Source organism: Chlamydotis macqueenii, chromosome 6 (genome assembly GCF_036417535.1).
Source record: "Chlamydotis macqueenii isolate bChlMac1 chromosome 6, bChlMac1.mat, whole genome shotgun sequence".
Taxonomy (NCBI): Eukaryota; Metazoa; Chordata; class Aves; order Otidiformes; family Otididae; genus Chlamydotis; species Chlamydotis macqueenii.
Genome location: NC_141561.1, coordinates 20,081,364 through 20,101,996, shown reverse-complemented (window position 1 = coordinate 20,101,996; position 20,633 = coordinate 20,081,364). Strand labels below are relative to the sequence as shown.

The 20,633-nt window shown below is 36.3% G+C and overlaps 1 protein-coding gene across 17 annotated transcripts in view; it reads left to right on the top strand.

Annotated features, from left to right (window-relative positions):
* LOC104485739 (sodium channel protein type 2 subunit alpha) overlaps positions 1-20,633 on the top strand; it is a 61,115-nt gene that overhangs the window by 26,189 nt on the left and 14,293 nt on the right. For all 17 annotated transcript variants that reach the window (XM_086750283.1, XM_086750281.1, XM_086750276.1 and 14 more), the window contains 4 exons: positions 65-550; positions 10,654-10,774; positions 11,354-11,508; positions 12,520-12,693. In XM_086750283.1, coding sequence (XP_086606409.1) covers positions 65-550; positions 10,654-10,774; positions 11,354-11,508; positions 12,520-12,693 — 936 coding nt within the window. The remainder of the gene's footprint in view (positions 1-64; positions 551-10,653; positions 10,775-11,353; positions 11,509-12,519; positions 12,694-20,633) is intronic.

Genomic DNA, 20,633 nt, shown 5'->3' with positions numbered 1-20,633 from the left:
TGTAAAAATACTCACTTATTATATATATGTATTTACTATACAGCTGTATTCTCTCATTTTTTAGGTATTGAATCTGTTTCTGGCCTTGCTGCTGAGCTCATTTAGTTCAGACAACCTTGCTGCTACCGATGATGATAATGAAATGAACAATCTACAGATTGCTGTGGCAAGAATTCAGAAAGGCATAGATTATGTTAAAAAAAAGATACAGGAGTTCATCCAAAAAGCCTTCATTAGAAAGCAGAAAGCGTTACAGGAAATCAAAGCACTTGAAGAGCTAAACAACAAGAAAGACAGCTGCATTTCCAATCATACTGCTGTTGAAATAAGCAAAGATCTGAATTATATTAAAGATGGGAATGGAACCACCAGTGGTGTAGGCACAGGCAGCAGTGTGGAAAAATATGTAATCGATGAAAATGATTACATGTCATTCATAAACAACCCAGGCCTCACTGTGACAGTGCCAATTGCTGTTGGAGAATCAGATTTTGAAAATCTAAATACAGAAGAATTTAGCAGCGAATCTGATATGGAAGAAAGCAAACAGGTAGGAATTTTTGTATCTTGACAATTAAATTGTAGTTATGCATTTACATATTTCTTAATTACATATTTAGAATTGTTTAAAAACTGACTTATCCTATGTAAATATATTTTACATTTTATTATTTTATGTAATTATAATTCAAGAAAAAAATTACCCTACAACAATATACCCTACATGATGGTATACTGGGGATCCTCAGAGTTTACATTTTTAAGACGCTGTTTAATAGCCTTTGGAAGATGTATCATTTTAAATATGATTATTTCTTTCACAATTTTCTGAGGTTTTAGGACTAGCACACATTTCATGAAGCATTATTTCTGTAGTACCTATAATGTGATCAGGATTTATGAAATAAGAGTATTGTAGAAGGCTAAGGAACAATCAAGAGTATACAACTTTGCATACCTAGTCAAATATAAGTGGAGAAAATAATATTTTTTTTCTATATTTAGGGTAGTTCTAAAAATGAACTCTGAGACAGCATAAATCAGTGATGTATTCAGGATTACCTAAAAAGTTTTATGAATACTATTTGCACAGATTTTGGGTTCAGAGACTATGGCTGGCTGAATTGAAGTAATCCATATACCAATTAATATAATGGTAAAGCAGTTATCAATTTATCCTGGAGGGCAGAATAATCTGGTAATATAGATGCATGTAGAAACTTGAAAGCCTTACTGTTATTGTGAAAAAAAAAGACAGAAGTTGGTCTAAAAACCAGAAGCCATGTGCCTCAAAATATAAGTGGGTCAAATACCAGAAGTGATCACGGACAGGTGATAATGGTATTCAAGGAAAACTCTGTATCTTGCAGTAATGATCAATGACAAGTTAATAAACGCATTAGCAGAATATAATTATATCCAATGCCATCAGAAATGTAGGAACTGTGAGGTTTATGGGATCACGAACCACGGATAAATATGTTTTCAATTAGTTAGAAGCTATGTTGTTGTGTGATAACTCATTAATACAAAAGTTTGTTTACCATAAAGTTCTTTAAAGAGCCCTGCATTCATGACTGTATAGCTGCCACATTTGCAAATAATGCTGTATTCTTCAGCAATATCAAACTATACCACATAGCACTAATGGATAGCCATGATCCAGTTAATCATAGTATGGGGTTTTTGCTAACGAACATAAAGAGTGTGTGTTTATTTGCAACTGCAAAGAAGGTTACTCTGCATAACAATTGTAAGATTAAGAGCAAGATATTCTGTCATCTGAGTTGCTCAGTTATGAGATAAACATTTTCAATGAAGATGTATGAGTTAAGAATGTAAGAGATTCAGGAAGTGTAAAGTGATATAATTTATGAACTAGTATCAAAACCCAAGCTTTCAAAGTGACTTTGGGTCTGAGAGTTAAGTATTTTTCACGTAAAAATGATCTAATAAAAGTTAACTGTCTTTTCCAATGAACCTTTAGCAAAGTCTCCTAAGTCTTTTCATATATTCTGATGCTCTTTAAAATGACATTTTACTATAAATTTTATGCTTTCCTTGTGGTTAGTTTTGATAAATACAGTGGTGAGTGCCTTCCTAGTAACTCCACCTTATGAAGTTACATGCCTAAAAATCTCCTGAATGTTACTTTTTAAAAAGTTTGTAACATGCATTAGGAAGTTGGGAGGCTTGTGAGCTGTGCAGATGCTAACCGTGTGGTAACCTGACGTGCCAGCCTCAGCAGCAGAGCTGGCGTGGGAAGTTCCCATCCATACCTGGCTCCTGATCCTCGGGCAGTCTTTGCCCCTTTCTCTGCTACAATGCCTGTGGGTCTGCACTATAAGGCATGTCACTGGAGCAACGTAAGTTAAATGACATCATCCCATTAATAATAATACCCCCAGGTGTTATTTCTTTATTTGTTCTTTAAGATAGATTAAATGGTTCAGTTTACAGTGTACTGCCATATATTCTATAAGAACAGCTGAGAACAAAATAAAATGCAATGCAAAGGCAGAAAATCCTTTCCAAGTGGATATAGGACATAAGTACAACCCAATAAAATGAAGTAAGAGCCCTTGCTATGCTAAGAAGTTCTGAATGATACCAATTTCAAGGTGACTTTCAAAAGTCAATTGTTCTGTTCGTTCCCATCTTCACTTGGTTCGGGCATTACGCTTTTTTTCTTCTAAGACCATCCTGAAGTTTCAGGATTGTACTAAATCAAAATGGATTTTACCTTTTTTAATGGACTTTAGATGTATCTGTATGTCTTCAGGAAGAGAAATCAAATCCAAAACTCTGTACAAGCAATTTGAAAGTGAAATTCAGGTGAATGTGGGAAATCTGCCAGTAAATGATGGATAGTGTACATATTACGAACTTGTGGAGAAATTTTCAATGGGGATAGGATAAGTTTAGGGCTTCTGTGGAGCCTCAAGATTTCCATAGTATGTAATAATCACTACCATTGCTAAGCTGGAGCAACAGAACTTCCTTCAAGTTCTGCTCACACAAAACTGTTTAGCGTTTAACGATTTGACATTATTTGTACAGTGCACGTGTGTATATTGTGAATGGTACCTAATAAGACAGTGCTCTGAAAACTGTGATTTCTGTATTAATTGCAGTTTCTGTTCTGGATTCCTTATTCCATTCCTTCTGGATGATTTTTAGGGAAAGGATAAAGTGCTTTTTCTAATTGTGTGTGTAAAAATCCACCTGCTTTGGTAATATATGAAGAGATGTTCTGACATGTGACAGGAATTTGTGAAGATTCCCAGTACTGTTGAATCTTTTGCTGCCTCCCGATTGTCTTTTGAGGAAGAGTATATTGGTGCAGTGTTTAAGTTACCTCTGTAGAACAGTACACCATCAGTTGTTTTATTTTGCCTCTCGAGGGGTACCACTGAGACAACATTCCTTCTAGGAGAAGACCTGGTCTCCAAAAGGAAGGGTAAGAGATGGGACAGAACTTTCCCTCCCTTAACTGTGGCAGTACTTAGCACTTAAAATACCCTCAGGATATCCCCTTTAATAACTTTTTATTTCACCAGAGAGCTGTGGGAGGCTAGATTTGCTCAGGAACTGTAAAATGAACCATTTTTTTTCCGCTGTCTTACTGACTGCCACTGATGTTAAGAGCAGAATGATTACTTGAAGTCTATCAGGAATAACAGGTCATGCTAGAAGTGGGGCAGTGGCTGTGTGCCCCTGAGGAATATGCCAAGAATAGGTAATTACTATAGAAATTGTAACTGCGGGGGAGTGAGGAACAAATTGTAATTTTTCCTATTTTTATTATCAGGTATATTATGGTACAAAATAACTCTAGCCACCAACTTTCTTTTGGAAAGCTGGATCCATTTTTCCCCCCTTTCATAAAAACACCTTCTAATTAATTTGCTAGTTAACAACTTTCCAAATCTACCAGAATCTACTCTGGAACCTGGTTGCAAGTTCCAGATCTAAACAGATCTTTCTACTCTATATCACTGGAAATTTGGGGAAGTCTCTGTTTGGATGAACCACACCAATAACATTTATTAGATTTTAAAGCTACCCACTACTTTAGAGTAATAGTTGGCTGAAAGTACCTGAAAGAAGTGGACATTTCATTGATACTTTGAAGGAGAATTTTTTCAATATCTACTATCAGAAATTAGAGGTGCAATACCCAATGAAATAACCATCAGAAATAACAGATTTCTGCTCTGAAAATAAGATACATAAGATAATTAACTTTTAAGATAATAACATTAGAACTAACTAAAGGGGATTAATTTGGTGCTTTTTAAAGTTAGCATTGTGGATGCTGTTTCTGTCATAAAATATACCTGCTAATCAGTGAAATGAATGGACTATGTTAATCCTACCAAACATAAGACTCCTAACTGTTGTATTTCTGTACCAATAATAACTGTTCACTATATCTGAATCACAACTTTATGAATAAAGTTTTGGATTTCAGTGTGGAAAAGTAATTTCAAATATATTAATCAGTTATGGAAAGCTTATTTCACAACTAAAGAAATACATATACCTACAGGACTATATAATTCAGAATTCCAAATGCCTTTATATCTACAGTATATGTACAGTAAGTACAAATTCAGATTGGAGAAGTGAGGCTGCTCAATTAACATCTGAAATCACAACAGATGATTTTAATAAAATTAAAAATATCCTTCATCATTGAATCCATTGAATTTTCAAAACAAGAAATACGTTCAGTTTCCTGATTGGCTTCAGTTGTGCCTTTGTGACTAGGTGAAGTAAAAAGACAGGAACATGTTACTGCATTCCCAAAAGTTAAGCATTGCCATTGGACTTCAATACATTTCTTAGCCAAAACATACCCAGTAGTGATTTGATCGATGATTTTTTTATCACATTTCTTTTAAAATATCCAACAATCTAAATTTCCTTTTTTCTAAAACTGACCCATTCTGGGACAGTATCTTCAAAAGTAACAGATTCTTTAAGTATCGCACTAGCTGCGGATAGCTAATGAATGAAACCATACCTCTGGCTACACTGATGGGCCACTGTCTGGACACCAACCCAATCCTCTTTTGAACCAAGCAGAGAGAGATTATAGATTCCGAAGTAGATAGCATACTGAATCTAAACTAGAAACTTACACAATATTATACTTCATCACATTTGATTTGAACAGAAATTAAGGAGGTTTATTTTCATTGAGATCTAGAAGTTCTAGCACCATTATTAGAGGATGAAGGAGGAATGAGACGACATACATCTTCAAAGTATTTTGCTTACTGTATGTACCTTTTTGCAAATAGAAGACATAATCACACAGTCAGTTAAATGAAGACAAGAACATTAAACAAAAAAAAATCCTTAAAATTTTCATTAATATGCATTAAACACTACATAAATAATGGAATACTTTCCAAATCTGCTAACCATGTCTTTACTAATTTAATTCATTGTATTTTTATTTATGAATCACAATTTCAGAGTGCGGATTATTAGGTCTAACTTCTGCATTTCTTATTTCTCTAAAATAAACTAACAAGTTCTGTAGAAAAATTTGTTGAACATTTCAGGTGGTATGTATTTCCCTTTTTGCCAACTGATCATAAAATATTTAATAATTATGTTTTAAATGTTAAAGCCATGTTTGAATTAAAGATTCCAAAAAGAGGAAAGCTAGAGATCCTGTGTCTTGAACTTCACTACCTACCATTCTTACTTCTCACAGGGGTAAAACCAAGCTGGAGCAATCAAGAATGCAGCTCTGGTGCTTTTTAACCAGGTAGAGCAACGTGTCACCACTTTCACACAGGTTACCTAAGCAAGTTATACATATATATATATGTATATATAATCACTTTTTAATGGATTTTGACTGGCCTGCATGCTCTTCAGCTATGTACCTTCCCTATCCATTGCAAGACAGTAGAAACATGCACAGCTGCTCTCTGCTGAGTCATGGGACTCACATCACAGCATGGTCAGGTGGGATTGGCAACCCTGACATACATTTTTTTAACTCTGCTAATGATTTTTCTGGATATTTTAATACAGTACTTAGCAATAACTGCATGCTCAACAGGTTTTGAAGTATGGATCATAAAAGTACTGGAATGTTATACGTTAAAGAGGGCAAAGAAAAAGGGAGCATGCATCGTTTTTAAAAAATAAAAACAACCCTTTTTGATTCAGCCCTTATAAATGTAAGTATTTAATGAAATGTGTTAAGTGATTCATGTAACGATTACTGCCACAACTTCAGCTTTTTAATGAATAACATTTAAACTATTGCAGTAGCTACTCACATAAAAATTACAATTTTACTTTTACATCTACAATGCACTGTAATGCAAATCTTCAAGATGCTACAACCTACATTCTGTGTTCATTTGGGCAGTGCATATCTTGAGTTTTATAACCTGTATGCAGAGCAAATACTTTCATAATTGCTAAAATTACACTTAGCAAATAACCTCCCTTAAAAAAACTCTCAAAGCAAAGCATTTTACAAATACTTTTTTTTTCTTAAACTTTAAATTCCATCATAAATAGTGGTATTTTGGAATATGTTTCATGATAGCAGTCTGTGACTGAGCTGAGGGACTCAGAAAGTCAGAAAGACTATGGTGTAGTTGTCATTTTTTATAAAATTCCATGTATATTTACCGTAGGTTTTTTCTCATTACGGGCAAGTATAATGTCCATTTATGCAAAATTGGCAGAGCCTTCAGGAATAGGGACAGCAAATATTGCACAGGAGCCAAAGTTACATGAAACTAAGGAGGTCCTAGTAAAACTTGGCATCAAAATTTTGTTGGGATTGAGATTTCGGTCCTTTAGCAGGATTCAAAGCTGTTGCCTTCAGGAAGAATCTCAGTGGCTTCAAAGGATAACCAAATGGTTTGTTTCATACCATTGAAACTACCATATAGTGTATTATGATCTACCTATATTATATTGTTGTATAAATTGTCCAGAGATGCCAAAATAAATTCATATTGATGTGTATTCTGAAAATTCTAAGATTTTACTGATTAAATTTTAAACCAAGATATGCTTCAAACATCAAGTAAAACTCTAAGGAAAGATTTTTTTAAGTGTTTTTCTTGATGTAATATAAATGCCAAATATAATGAGATCTGATATTTAAAGTCAGTTTAGAATCACTTTGGAATCATTGATCCCCATCATTTTATACTTTGTCAGTCTATTACAGTGCAGCTTTCAAGATTTGAAGGATAAAACCAGGTCTGAATTACTAAAGGCAATTTGTAATGGCTGAATCCCTTTATTTTATTGTCACTTGAATCATGAAGCAGTTTGTAAAGCTTAAAATTTTAGTAGCCTGCTCTTGCTCTTATTGAAATCTAGAATAAAATCAAATGAGAGCAAGACCGGGTCTTAAGTGAATGCATTTTCTTGTAAATGGGCACATTAACATGCTATTGGTTAAAGCTTGTTTTAATGATCTAAGCTGTTGAAAAGAGATGCACTGCTCTGAAAGGACAGTATGGAGGCTGATGAGACATATATTAACCAAGTATGGTGATGAAGCATTGTTTACATTTACATTCTATGCAAGAATATTTATATTACTATTTTCAGAAAAATGTAATCCATTGAGGTAGTCTTAATTTTTATTTTATTTTTTGTATGTGATTTTTCACAGTATTGCTCAGGCTTCTGCTCTAGTCAAGCATGTTGTTTTGCTGATTCAGGCCTTGAGAATGCTGCATCATAAGCAATTGCTTTCAAATGTATCTTTGTAAAGAAAAATGTGATACTGTTGAAGATGCAAATAAGTACTTACAGGGCATGGCGTGTTCTAGAGGCTGATAATCACATTTATGAGGTGAAAAGAAGTTTGTGTTAATCCATCATGTACCTGGAGTTGCCTATTAATTTTATTACTTTGTTGCTAGAAAATAAAAGATCATTAAAGTTGCCTTATTTAAAATGCAATAGTTCTTTCCTAATTTAGGGTCTTGAAGCAAAGAAGAGGAGCTTTATAACTTAATGAAGTTTCTTTTTATAATGCAATTTTTTGAGATTATTGGAAAAATAATCAAGGGAATGATTTATGTCAAAATGAAGAGAATTATCGTAGTTTTGGTTTGTGCTGATTATAAATTGCACTTCTCTCACGTGGTTTTTAGCAACTATGCTGACAGGACAGTCTGCAACAGAGTTTACAAGCAGTTAAAAATTCACTGTCTTTTAATTGGCACTCATATAGATTAATAATTGATGCTTACTATGAACCTTTATCTTGCTACTATTAAGTACTTCATTTAAAGATGAGGGATCAGGCCACGAATTAGCTTCAATTTTCCTAACTTGAATGTGACAAATTATTATTTTCACAACATTTGTTTTTTATTTAATTAAAAAACTGCCTATAATTTCAGTGACAGGTTTCAGACTTCTTTGTATTTCTTTGTACTACAATGATATATAATAAGACAGTTAAATCACAGATCTTATTTCCTTTGTAAAAGACAGCCTTATGTGTGGATAATATAAGTTGGTGTGTTAATAATGCTTAATACAGTGTACATTAATGTGCATTTTAGTCTGTAAATGTAATACAGAAAGCAAAGATTTAAATATTCTTACTATATGAGTTACACAATATTTTATTTCAGACTTACTGATCTACATGACCAGTAATAAAATTATTCCTAGAGGCAATACAGCTGTAACTATTTTACATATATAAATTTTGGAAATCATAAAGGAAGTGCACTATGAAAAAGGAAACATGATATTAGTATGAAACATGTTTAGTAAGCAAAAATTATCCATTGGAAACATCCAAATCTCAGTGCATTTATACAAATCTTTTCACATTTGTCAGTGTGATTTTCTATGTATGACAGATCATAATATTTAAAAAGAGAAAGAATGGTTTTCAAATTCATACCCGTGTTCTTGTCAGAAATCTTTTCTATTATGCAACAAGTCCTTTATTTTTGGTCACAGTGCAGTAACAGCCGTGCAACCTGAGGTCTGAGTGACCCTGTGTTGAGTATAGTTGCAAGTGTGTGTGAAGGGCAGCTTCTTGAAACTTAACCCTGAAATTATCCATCACCCAACAGGATTATTTTTTTAACTTCATTCATCTCATGAAAGAGTTGAATATGAGGAAAGAATTGCTTATCAAACTATATAAAGATATATATGCAGTTTATTTCATTTCTGGCAGAAAAAAAGCCTGTAGCTTCCAATGCATTTTCCTGAAGGGACTGAGTTTTAACTGAAGAGTTAAATTACTAGTTTTAATTTGCAGTAGTATCTCTGAAGGAGAGAATACAATGCTTCTTTAAAAACTTATTTATTATTAATTGCAAAATAATTCAAAACATCTGAATAGTATTTCTTTAATATTCTAAAAATGTCACTGTCTTGAAAACTAAATATGAAAAGTGCTTGATATTAAGCATTCTCTCAAAAAAAATGTGTACATGAAGTTCTTCATATAGGTCAAAGTGCATGACCAGATTTGCTTAGCTGAAACCACAAACCTAGCCTGTGACCAAATGCCCTTTTGTTATATCAGTGCCTGTACAATTTAAAGTATTTAAGTTAGAGGTGCATTATAGATCCCACTAGAAATTCCTGTGTATTACTGCTATATGGTATAAACCAGACGTATTTAACCATCATGGTTTTTTTAATGTTCCTTTCTGATTACAAGCCTTGCTTTATAGTAAAAGAGAATGTATTTTGGATTAAAGCAATAAAAAATGCAAACAGTACTGACAACTGAAAACAAGTTACAAACTCTGTGTCCAATTATTGCATTAGTTGTGTGCATCTTTAGCAGGTTTGTCCTTTCACAATATGATTTCTTAAAAGGATAAAATTATGGACAGTCTTGCATGACTGATAAACAGCTTTACCTGATCCAAATTTCAAAGTACTTCGTAAAAAGTTGCTTAATTTCAGTTGCTTTACATCACTCTTCAGTTCTTGCAGTTCTTTTCATATCTAGAAGTGCTTTTACTGTAGTAAGGAGTATAGCATTTAACTGTACACAAAGTACTAGAATGATTGAAAAATTTAGGATGGAAAGGACCTCAGGAGGTCTCTCAATATGCACAGGAGACTGGAAAGCAAAGAAGATCTGATAATTTGTGCTTTCTGCAAAAATTAAATAGTGCAGAAATTTGCCATTAAATTCCATTAAATTTACAACTTTTAAATTAGAATATGATGTATGTTTGTGAAAACACCATCTGTAGTGGACATGAAGATACATGTGGAGCTTTCTGTTAGTTCATTTTGCTGTGAAAACTAAGACTGATTTTCAGTGTAATCCAGTATGGTAAAGAAAATTAAATAACTTGAGAGTGTAGTACATGCAAGCTCTCCAGTTTTAATAAAACTGAGAATACTTCAGAAGTCTTATATGTGGATCAAGTTAGTAGCCAAATTATATTCAATTCTTCCCTATGAAAAGATAAACTGAGAAACAGAACTATACAATGTACATCTCATTATTATGTTTTTATTTATGGTGATGCATATTTATCAGTATAAATTTAGTGTTCTTCAAAAGTCAGAGACTGGCATGAATTGATTCAGTACCATTTTATAAAGAATATGTATCTAATGAGAAAAAATTGTTCTGTGGAACTTTACTTGCAGAAACTAAATGCATCCAGTTCATCAGAAGGCAGCACAGTTGATATTGCCCCTCCTGGGGAGGGCGAGCAAGCAGAAATTGAAAGTGAAGAAGCCCTTGAACCAGAAGCCTGCTTTACAGAAGGTTGTGGAATAACTGTTGACTTAAGAGATGTATTAATAAAATGGCATTATTACTAGGCATATTTAAGTCCTTGAGACTTTCAAATCTTCATGACCTCAACACTCAAAAGAAAATATTCTTAGCCTAGAATGCTGGAAATCAGATGCCAATATAAGGTTTCCCTAGGCTTTGAGTAAATTTATCTGCCTGGCCACTGCATATATCTTGTAACTAAGAAACTTCAATAATTTTTCTACTCTTAAATATTTTTCAGTTATTTGAAAGGGCCCTTGAAATTTGGAACAAATACATTTTTATGAGACTCCATCAGCAAATGGAACAGTTACATGCCAAAAGTAAAAAATATAATTTTTTTTTAATTGAGTTTACTCATAATTATGCCTAGAATTGTCTGGTTTCTCTCCAAATTACTTACCTAAATTCAGATATTCAGGATCCTATAAAAGAGGATTCCAGTGTTCAATTTTATTTTTATTTTTTAAAAACATTCTTAAAGCTTCTAACAATGTTGATACTGCAGTAAATATTGACTTAGAAATAATTTGCTTTTGGATCCTAATATCTCTTATTCTAATGCAGGTTGTGTACAGAAATTTCCATGTTGTCAAGTAAGTATAGAGGATGGCAAAGGAAAAATTTGGTGGAATCTTAGAAAAACCTGTTACAGCATAGTTGAACACAACTGGTTTGAGACTTTCATTGTCTTCATGATTCTCCTCAGCAGTGGAGCACTAGTAAGTAGATAAAAATTGCTATGCTGAAATATTTAGGTATTCCTTAGAAGCAACAGCAAAATTCCAATTTGCTTCAGAAAGATCTGTTTTCCTTGGAGCTGTATAACACTACCTGCATTCCATCATTTCAGGATGGAATGAAACTTGGCCCAAACTTGAAAAAGTTTGTTAAATTTCACATGCACTTTTTTAGTGCTACTTTTGGTTTACCACAGTAAACGTGGTGCAATTTTATTTAAGCCAGCATAGCAGCTCAAGATTTAAATTGCCTGCCAATTTTTGGCATGTTCGTCAAGAGATTTGAGTACAAAGGACCCTTGTTAACTGTGAATATCGAGCTAAATATACGGTTTTAAGTCCTTAAGTCCTTTTAGCCTCAGCAGCTTCTTGGATTATGCTTCCCAAAGACCATACAAAAAAAGGAATAATTACTTCATCTTGTTCCTTTTTTGGAGGTAGGAGATAGGAGAGAATGTGGCAGCAAATTAAACCTAACAACCACTTTCCAACAAGGTTTACATAACCCACCTTTCCAGCTTTACTGAAGTTGAACATTTGCTACAGTATTAATGTTCATAGTGTACCTTCTAACAAATACATTGATCTTTAATTTGACTTTTAAACATAAGTTCGATTGATGGAGGATAGAAATGTAATCTCCCTAACTGCTTTCTAGAATGGAATATACATACCTGGAACAAACTTTTATAAGAAAGGGTTTTTTTGTGTGTGTGCATGTGAAAGTTCCTTAATACCACAGTGGATTAAAATTCTTCATTAGTAAAATAGGAGATACATATATAAATATATTTAACTCCAGACAGGGCAAAATACATAAACTTGCTCCAATTTGTAGTATGGTTAAAGATGTCAATATGTACAATAAGAAGATACAGAAGAACAAGGGGAAACATTAGCTCTGACCTACTTATTTTTGTTGATTAATTCCCGTTTTTAATCATGTATATTCTGTGAAACATTAGTAATACCTGAATGTATTTTTTTTCATAGGCTTTTGAAGATATATATATTGAACAGCGCAAAACTATCAAGACCATGCTGGAATATGCTGACAAAGTTTTTACATATATTTTCATTTTGGAAATGCTTTTAAAATGGGTAGCATATGGTTTTCAAATATATTTTACTAATGCCTGGTGCTGGCTGGACTTCCTGATTGTTGATGTAAGTACATAGTCATTAATATTGTAAAATTAACTATAGTAAAGTCCTTTATGTTGTAAAACTCATTATTACTAAGTAATCTTCTTATAAACATGCAAAAATAATTCACATTGTATAGTTATACTGCATTATAATAGCCTGCAGTCATCTGGATGTGTTACTTAAAGTACATTTATATGCCAGAAGAAAAAGGATGGCTGGCCATCAGTTTGTTCATTCTTCATGGTTAATAATTTCATACCCGGGATGTATCAAACTTGAGATTTTATGAGGAAAAAAACCTAATTTTGAAAGATGCTATTTTTAATGGACTCTGATCATACTACCTTATTCCTCAGCAAATAAGACAACTGCATTGTGCAAACATTTTCTTCTACAAACACTGTAGCTTTGCAAGTGAAAGAATACATTTGGTCCAGATTTCACCTGAGGTCTCAGAACTTTGTCCCCTCAAAATATACTGTTATCATTTTTAGTAAAACAGAAAGACAGTGGCTATTTGGTCTACAAATTAATTAGTTTTAATGGGCTTACCATCTGCAATAGTTAAATCAGTTATGACTTGGCAGAGTTTATGACAGAAGAGAATACAAGGTTTCTTGGCTGCCTTCCCAGCTGTGATATACTTCTGTGCAAAGGCCTTGCTTTTGTTGTCAGAAGGGATCAAAGCTGGTTTTACTCCCAGAATATTTTGGTCTCTTGCCTTCACACATTATCTGACCCAGTTCACTGGCTATACGTGTCCTCAGTGTGGAACAGAGACATGGCATCTCAGGGCAAGTGTGCATTTATAGTAATTTCTGGCCAAGCTACTATATTTCTTGAGAAGTTTGCATAAATCCTGGTCCTATAAATACTTATTCTTTATGAATATATGCTAGAAATGTATTGGATTTGTGACTCACAGAGGAAAAAAAAAAACCTAGCTAGATTGGTCCATAACTCAAAATGGAAGTCCTTCTCCTTTCTTTAACCTGCTCAAGTTAGTTTTGTTATACTGTTAATCTCTAGCTCACTCCTGAAAATCTACACTAGAATGGAACAGTGTGAATGGTTTTCTTAAGAGAATGTTAATGCAGAAGACAGATGCTCCCTTCCAGACTTATGTTAAGAATGGAGGGTTTTTTTAGATAAACTACAACTCATGTTTTAATTATTCTTTTTGTAACATAATCCTAAACAGATTATTCTAAGCCATATTCCATGGTTTCTTAATAATAGTTTAGCATCAGAGATGCTGTTATTTGAGCAGGCTCTCAGAATGATAAAGAACATAATCATAAGTAAAGCAGCTTATTTTGCCAACTTTTTACCCATAATTTTTAATTTTATTTAAAAAAAAAAGCATGCCTAAATGAGATTGGAACCTTCTACTTTTGAAGAATTATATTCAATGTTCCAGAAAGTGGCAAAAAATGTCTTACTGTGCCTAAGGCTAATTCAGCAATTCCTTAGCACCACCAGAAAGCACTTGAAAGAAATAGATGAACTCATGTTGTCTTCCTATGGAAAAGCAGAGAACCTACACTGCTTTAGCAGGCAGTTTAAACAGGTGTGGTTCAGTGGCATTCTCCCAGTGAGAACACCAGTAAGCCCTTCTTCATTAGAAGTGACTAAAGTTAATCAAATTGTTTAACTCTATCCTCTAAAATTATTCAAGAGTAAACACTGGTAGTCCTTTAAAGCTTTGACCTTTAATACAGAATCATAGAATCACAGAATTATCAAGATTGGAAAAGACCTAAAAGATCATCCAGTCCAACCATCACCAATACTTCTCAGCTAAATCATATCCCTCAACACAACATCCAAACGTTTCTTGAACACCCCCACGGTCGGTGACTCCACCACCTTCCTGGGCAGTGCATTCCAGTGCCTGACTACCCTTTCCGAGAAGTAATATTTCCTAATGTCCAGCCTGAATCTCCCCTGGCGCAGCTTGAAACCATTGCCCCTAGTTCTATCACTGTCTACACGAGAGAAAAGGCCGACCCCTAGCTCACTACAACCTCCCTTCAGGAAGTTATAGAGAGCTATAAGGTCTCCCCTGAGCCTCCTCTTCTCCAGACTGAACAATCCCAGCTCCCTCAGCCGCTCCTCATAAGGCCTGTGCTCCAGACCCCTCACCAGCTTCGTAGCCCTCCTCTGAACGCGTTCCAGGGCCTCAATGTCTTTCTTGCAGTGAGGGGCCCAAAACTGAACACAGTACTCGAGGTGCGGCCTCACCAGTGCCGAGTACAGGGGGACAATTACCTCCCTGTTCCTGCTAGTAACACTGTTTTTGATGCAAGCCAGGATGCCGTTGGCCTTCTTGGCCACCCGGGCACACTGTCGGCTCATGCTCAGCCGAGCATCAATCAGTACCCCCAGGTCCGTTTCCTCCACACAGTCCTCCAGCCACTCCGCCCCAAGCCTATAGCGCTGCCTGGGGTTGTTGTGGCCGAAGTGCAGGACTCGGCATTTGGTCTTGTTGAACCTCATCCCATTGGCTTCAGCCCAGCTCTCCAGCCTGTCCAGATCCCTCTGTAGGGCCTCGCTACCCCCAGGCAGATCCACACTCCCAGCCAATTTGGTGTCATCTGCGAACTTACTGAGGGTGCACTCAATGCCCTCATCCAGATCATCAATAAAGATATTGAAGAGGACAGGCCCCAGCACCGACCCCTGCGGAACACCACTTGTGACCGGTAGCCAGCTGGATTTAACTCCATTCACCACCACTCTCTGAGCCCGGCCCTCCAGCCAGCTCCTTACCCAGCCAAGAGTGTACCCATCCAAGCCATGGGCTGCCAGCTTCTGCAGGAGAATACCGTGGGAGACAGTGTCAAAGGCTTTGCTGAAGTCTAGGTAGACCACATCAACAGCCTTTCCCTCATCCAGCAGATGGGTCACTTCATCATAAAAGGAGATCAGGTTGGTCAAACAGGACCTGCCCTTCATGAACCCATGCTGGCTAGGCCTGATCCCCCGGCCATCCCGCACATGCCGCATGATCTCCCTCAAGACTATCTGTTCCATAACCTTCCCTGTAACCGAGGTCAGGCTAACAGGCCTGTAGTTCCCCGGATCCTCCTTACAACCTTTCTTGTAAATGGGAGTCACGTTGGCAATCCTCCAGTCTTCTGGGACCTCACCAGTCAACAAGGAGCGCTGATAGACGATGGAAAGCGGCTCGGCTATCACCTCCGCCAGTTCCCTCAGCACTCTTGGGTGGATCTCATCCGGCCCCATGGACTTGTGGCAGTCCAGTTGGAGTAGTAAGTCTCTGACCGTTTCTTCCAGAATCACTGGGGGGTTAGTGTGCTCCCCAGCAGAGACTACCAGGCCAGAGAGAGGAGTACCCTGAGGATAACTGGTCTGACCTTTAAAGACAGATGTAAAGAAGGCATTCAGAACCTCCGCCTTTTCCTTATCCTCAGTGGTCACATTCCCAGCCTCATCCAGCAAAGAGTGGATATTCTCCTTTGTCCTCCTCTTACTGTTAATGTATTTATAAAAGAGTTTCTTATTCCTTTTCACCCCAGTGGCCAGGTTAAATTCAAGCTGGGCTTTTGCCTTTCTGTTTTCACCTCTAGACATCCTAACAACTTCCTTGTATTCATTCTCAGTTGCCCGTCCCTCCTTCCACAGGCGGTAGATTCTCTTTTTCTCCCGGAGCCTCAAGAATAGCTCCCTATTCATCCACGCCGGTCTTCTTCCCCGCCGGCTCATTTTGCGACTCAGGGGGACCGCCTGCTCCTGCGCCCTTAAGACTCCCTTCTTGAAGAGCAACCAGCTCTCTTGGACCCCTTTGTTCGCTAAGACTGAATGCCAGGGGACTCCCCCTACTAGTCTCTTGAACAATTCAAAGTCCGCCCTCCGGAAGTCCAAGGTAGCCGTTTTACTATTCCCCCTCCAAGCTCCACCATGAATCGAGAAATTTATCATTTCATGGTCACTCTGTCCAAGGCAGCCCCCAACCTCCACATCTCCCACCAGACCTTCCCTGTTTGCAAACAGCAGGTCTAGCGGGGCAGTTCCTCTCGTGGGCTCTCTGACCAACTGCATTAGGAAGGCATCCTCTATGCACTCCAGAAACCTCCTAGACTGCTTCTTCTGTGCTGTGCTGTACTCCCAGCATATGTCAGGGAAGTTGAAGTCCCCCATGAGGACAAGGGCTGACGACCGTGCAGCTCGTGCCAGCTGCTTGTAGAATACCTCATCTGTCTCTTCATCCTGGTTTGGCGGTCTATAACAGACGCCCACCAGGATGTGTGCCTTGTCAGCTCTTCCTCTGATCTTTACCCATAGAGATTCAATGTTATCATCCCCAGTCACAATACCTTACATACCTGAATCTCTCACTGTGAGAAATAGCCACAGTTACTCTCAGTGATTGTGACCAAATTAGATTTTACTAATTACACTAAGAAATGGCAATTTTCAGCTCTGACAGTTTACAGCCATGACAGATGACTCTTGATACATCTGGCTACCTCAGTTTAAGACCTTATCATGCCATCTCTTCGCCTGATCTTCTGCTATATGCAACAATACCTGTAGCAAGGAGCAGATATTTGGGTGAAGTGCCTTATCTACCCAAAATCATTGGTAAATTAGTTCAGTTAGTTCACATTTATCACTTATTTAAGCTAAAAGACCGAATTTTGGATGCAGACAGCTGACAATCAGGGACATATTCACTTTTCTGTGGGAGACTAACTGTGGCAGAGGCATCCATAAAGGCCTGAGACAGCAAGATCTCAACCCAATATAACTAGATGCTGTAGAGCATGTCATCTTGTACCTTGGTTTTTGCGCTTACCCCTTTTTCCAGAAGCCATCTGTCATACATTTATGTCTAGGTTTTGGTGTACAGCTGTAATGACTCTTAAGTTCTCTCTGGCATGTGCAAAGCTAGGAGATTGGACATCAGGGAAGGCGATAAGGAATTTGGGAATACCAAATAACTTTGTCAATTATTAAATTTGTTTGTGTAGTTTTCTGCTACAATATGTAATCTTAGATAATCTTAAATGGATATTGTTTTATGTTGTATATTTTTAAACTTGATAAGGTAGTCCTACACTTTGGTATAGACACTTTATTTCTAAATTATTGTGGTAATAAATTGTACTTGAATTAAATGGGAATAAGTAACATTTAAAACAAATTTGCTAAATACTGTGGGGCAGTAACAAATCTGTAATGAAATCTTTGACCTTCCTGAAATTGCTCATGCCTGATAAAATTCCAATGGGTACAGTTTTTGAACAATTAAATGTAGCAAAACAACCCTCCAGTTGTGCTTGTTGTATAGTACATTAAGGGTTGCTCATATTGATGGCTTATACAGTATTTCTTCATATAGCTAAAAATGTTTCATACTTTTTGTTAAAATAGTTAAAGTAATTTAATTAAACTGTGCTCTCAACCTTTTTATTAGCTTTTCAGAATAATTAACTCATCAGCAACATTCTGGAAAAGATCAAGGTCACATTATACTAATATATATAATAATATACTAATAAATGCTGTATACACAGTGTAAGAGGCAACTGCTGCTCTGACAACTTCATAACAAAAATAAGAAGAAATAAGAAGATGAGTGTATTGATGTGTTGGGAAACCAGATACAGAAAGAGATGTCACTTTGTCTTCCTAGACAGTCTCATAGGTCTTTATGTGTATCTTAACATGGTACATTATGAAACACTGGATAATCCAGAAATGAATGAAATTAATTAATTAATTCAAAGGGATACTTAATTAATTCAGATGAGATATGCATGAAACCTAAGGCTCTTGTTCAGTGAGTTAGGCAATAGAATCATAGCTTGCAATTATGCATATAAACAAAATGAATTCTGAATACTTGTCAGTCAAATACCATAAACGAAGAATTGTTCACCAAGCACATATAGAAAAAATGATATTATCTTAGCATAGGACCATAATATAAGAAAGGCTACACTGGGTCCAGTGTCCTGTACAAGAGTGTCAAAAATGCCTACCTGGAAAATAGATAATATTGTATCCATCTTTCAAAAAATAAGAAAAATCTTTAACTTATCAATAGAAATAACAATATTTGTATTTCTTTTTCCAAATCTTGTCATTTATTTTTATTTCTAATACAGTGTAATACCTAAACACTTAATTAAACTACATGAAAGATAAGCAATGTCGGAAGTGAGGAGGGTCATATGCCACTGAGGACCTGGAATCAAGTTACATAAATTAGCCACCTCACCAAGTAGTACAGAATTCATATAAATTAAAATTTTAGGCCTAAATAGAAATCAAATCAATGTGAACCTGTATGACCAATTATCTGGCTCGGATAACAACCCTGACTGAAGATCTTGAACAGGGCTAACTGTGACTGCTCAATTTCAAAACACATTCTGCAACAGGTAGTCTACATTAGAAGATCTGTACATAAAAATGTGGACATACAACCCTCCAGTTTTAGGAGATGAATGTAAAAATTCCACCATTTTGAGTTAATTTTCATTTCTTAAAATTACTGCATCTCCATGCATTCCTGTCTCGAAAGAAAGACATTGATCTATTTATCAGTGTACAGAGACATTTATTTTCTCACCTACTAGCAACAAAACAGGTGGAACTGATGACAGAAGACCAAGCTAAGAAGACTGAGAAAACTAGAGCAGTCCAGAACAGCTGTATATACTTACGCTGTATATACAATACAATTAATATCAAAGAATTACAAGCAAATCTTTGCCTCTCATTTGAGCCGCCCTTCAGAGGAAAATGTGTTGTTTACAATAGATGAAGTATTTCTCTGTGAAACACATTCAGATTTATGATGTGAGAGCACTAGCAGTATGGTAAGAAAGCTTCAAATAAGTTGAAATGGAAAGCACAAACTAGGCTTGAGGATGACTTACAGTCAGAACCTTAAAACTGCCAATATACACAGTGCCACTGAAGTTACCAGAGCCACAGCCGTGTAACTAGCCTGTACGGAGTCTTGTTTGCAAAAGGTAGCCAAGGCACAGTGCTAGTTTGTAAAGTATTAAATGAAGGAACCATTAATGTGAGTTCAATTTTTAAAAAGATATCTTGCTCTCCCAGTGAGAGACGTATTTTTAAAATACATATTTCATAGTTTATTTTAAATCCATAAAATATACTATCTTTACACTAAAGTTTATTGTCACGTCTGGGTGTCTTGTTGATGTGAGTGAATTGCTGATGTGCGTGAATGTCCTGGTTTCAGCAGGGATGGAGTTAATTTTCTTCTCAGTAGCTGGTGTGTTTTGGATTTTGTGTGTGAAGAATGTTGATAAAAACATTCTGATGATACGAGTTGTTGTTAATGAGACCAAGGACCCTGTCTGGCTTTCCAAGTCTCGTTAAGGTCTCGTTAACGTGCAGATGCGGGAAGCTGGGCGAAAGACAGACAGAATAATTGATCCAAACTGGCCAAAGAGAGTATTCCATGCCATAAACGTCATGCTCAGTATATAAGTGGGGGTTGCCCATGGGAAGGGGCATAATTTTCTGGTATTCCTTTTCTTTTTGGACATTCTTGTCGGGTATCGGTTCGGGCACCCTTGGCATTCTTTTCTTCTCTCTTGCTTGCTGGCATCGTTCCCTCTACCTTGCTAGCTTGCTCTCCCCCCTTTGCTTGCTGCTCGGTGTCGTTCCTGTGATTGCTGCTCAGGACGGGCTGCGTCGGTCATTCGGACATCGGGTGGTGAGAAATTGTACATTGTTCATTTTGTATATTTTGTATATATTAATATCCTTATATCCTGTTAGCTTTGTAGTTTTTAGTATTTTTAGTAAACTGTTTTTATCTCAACCCACGAGTTTTCCTTTCTTCCCAATTTCTCTCCCCCGTCCCACTGGGTCGGGGGAGGGTGAATAAGAAAATGTGTGGTGATCCGGGCTAAACCACCACAGTGAATCAATGAATATTCTATTAA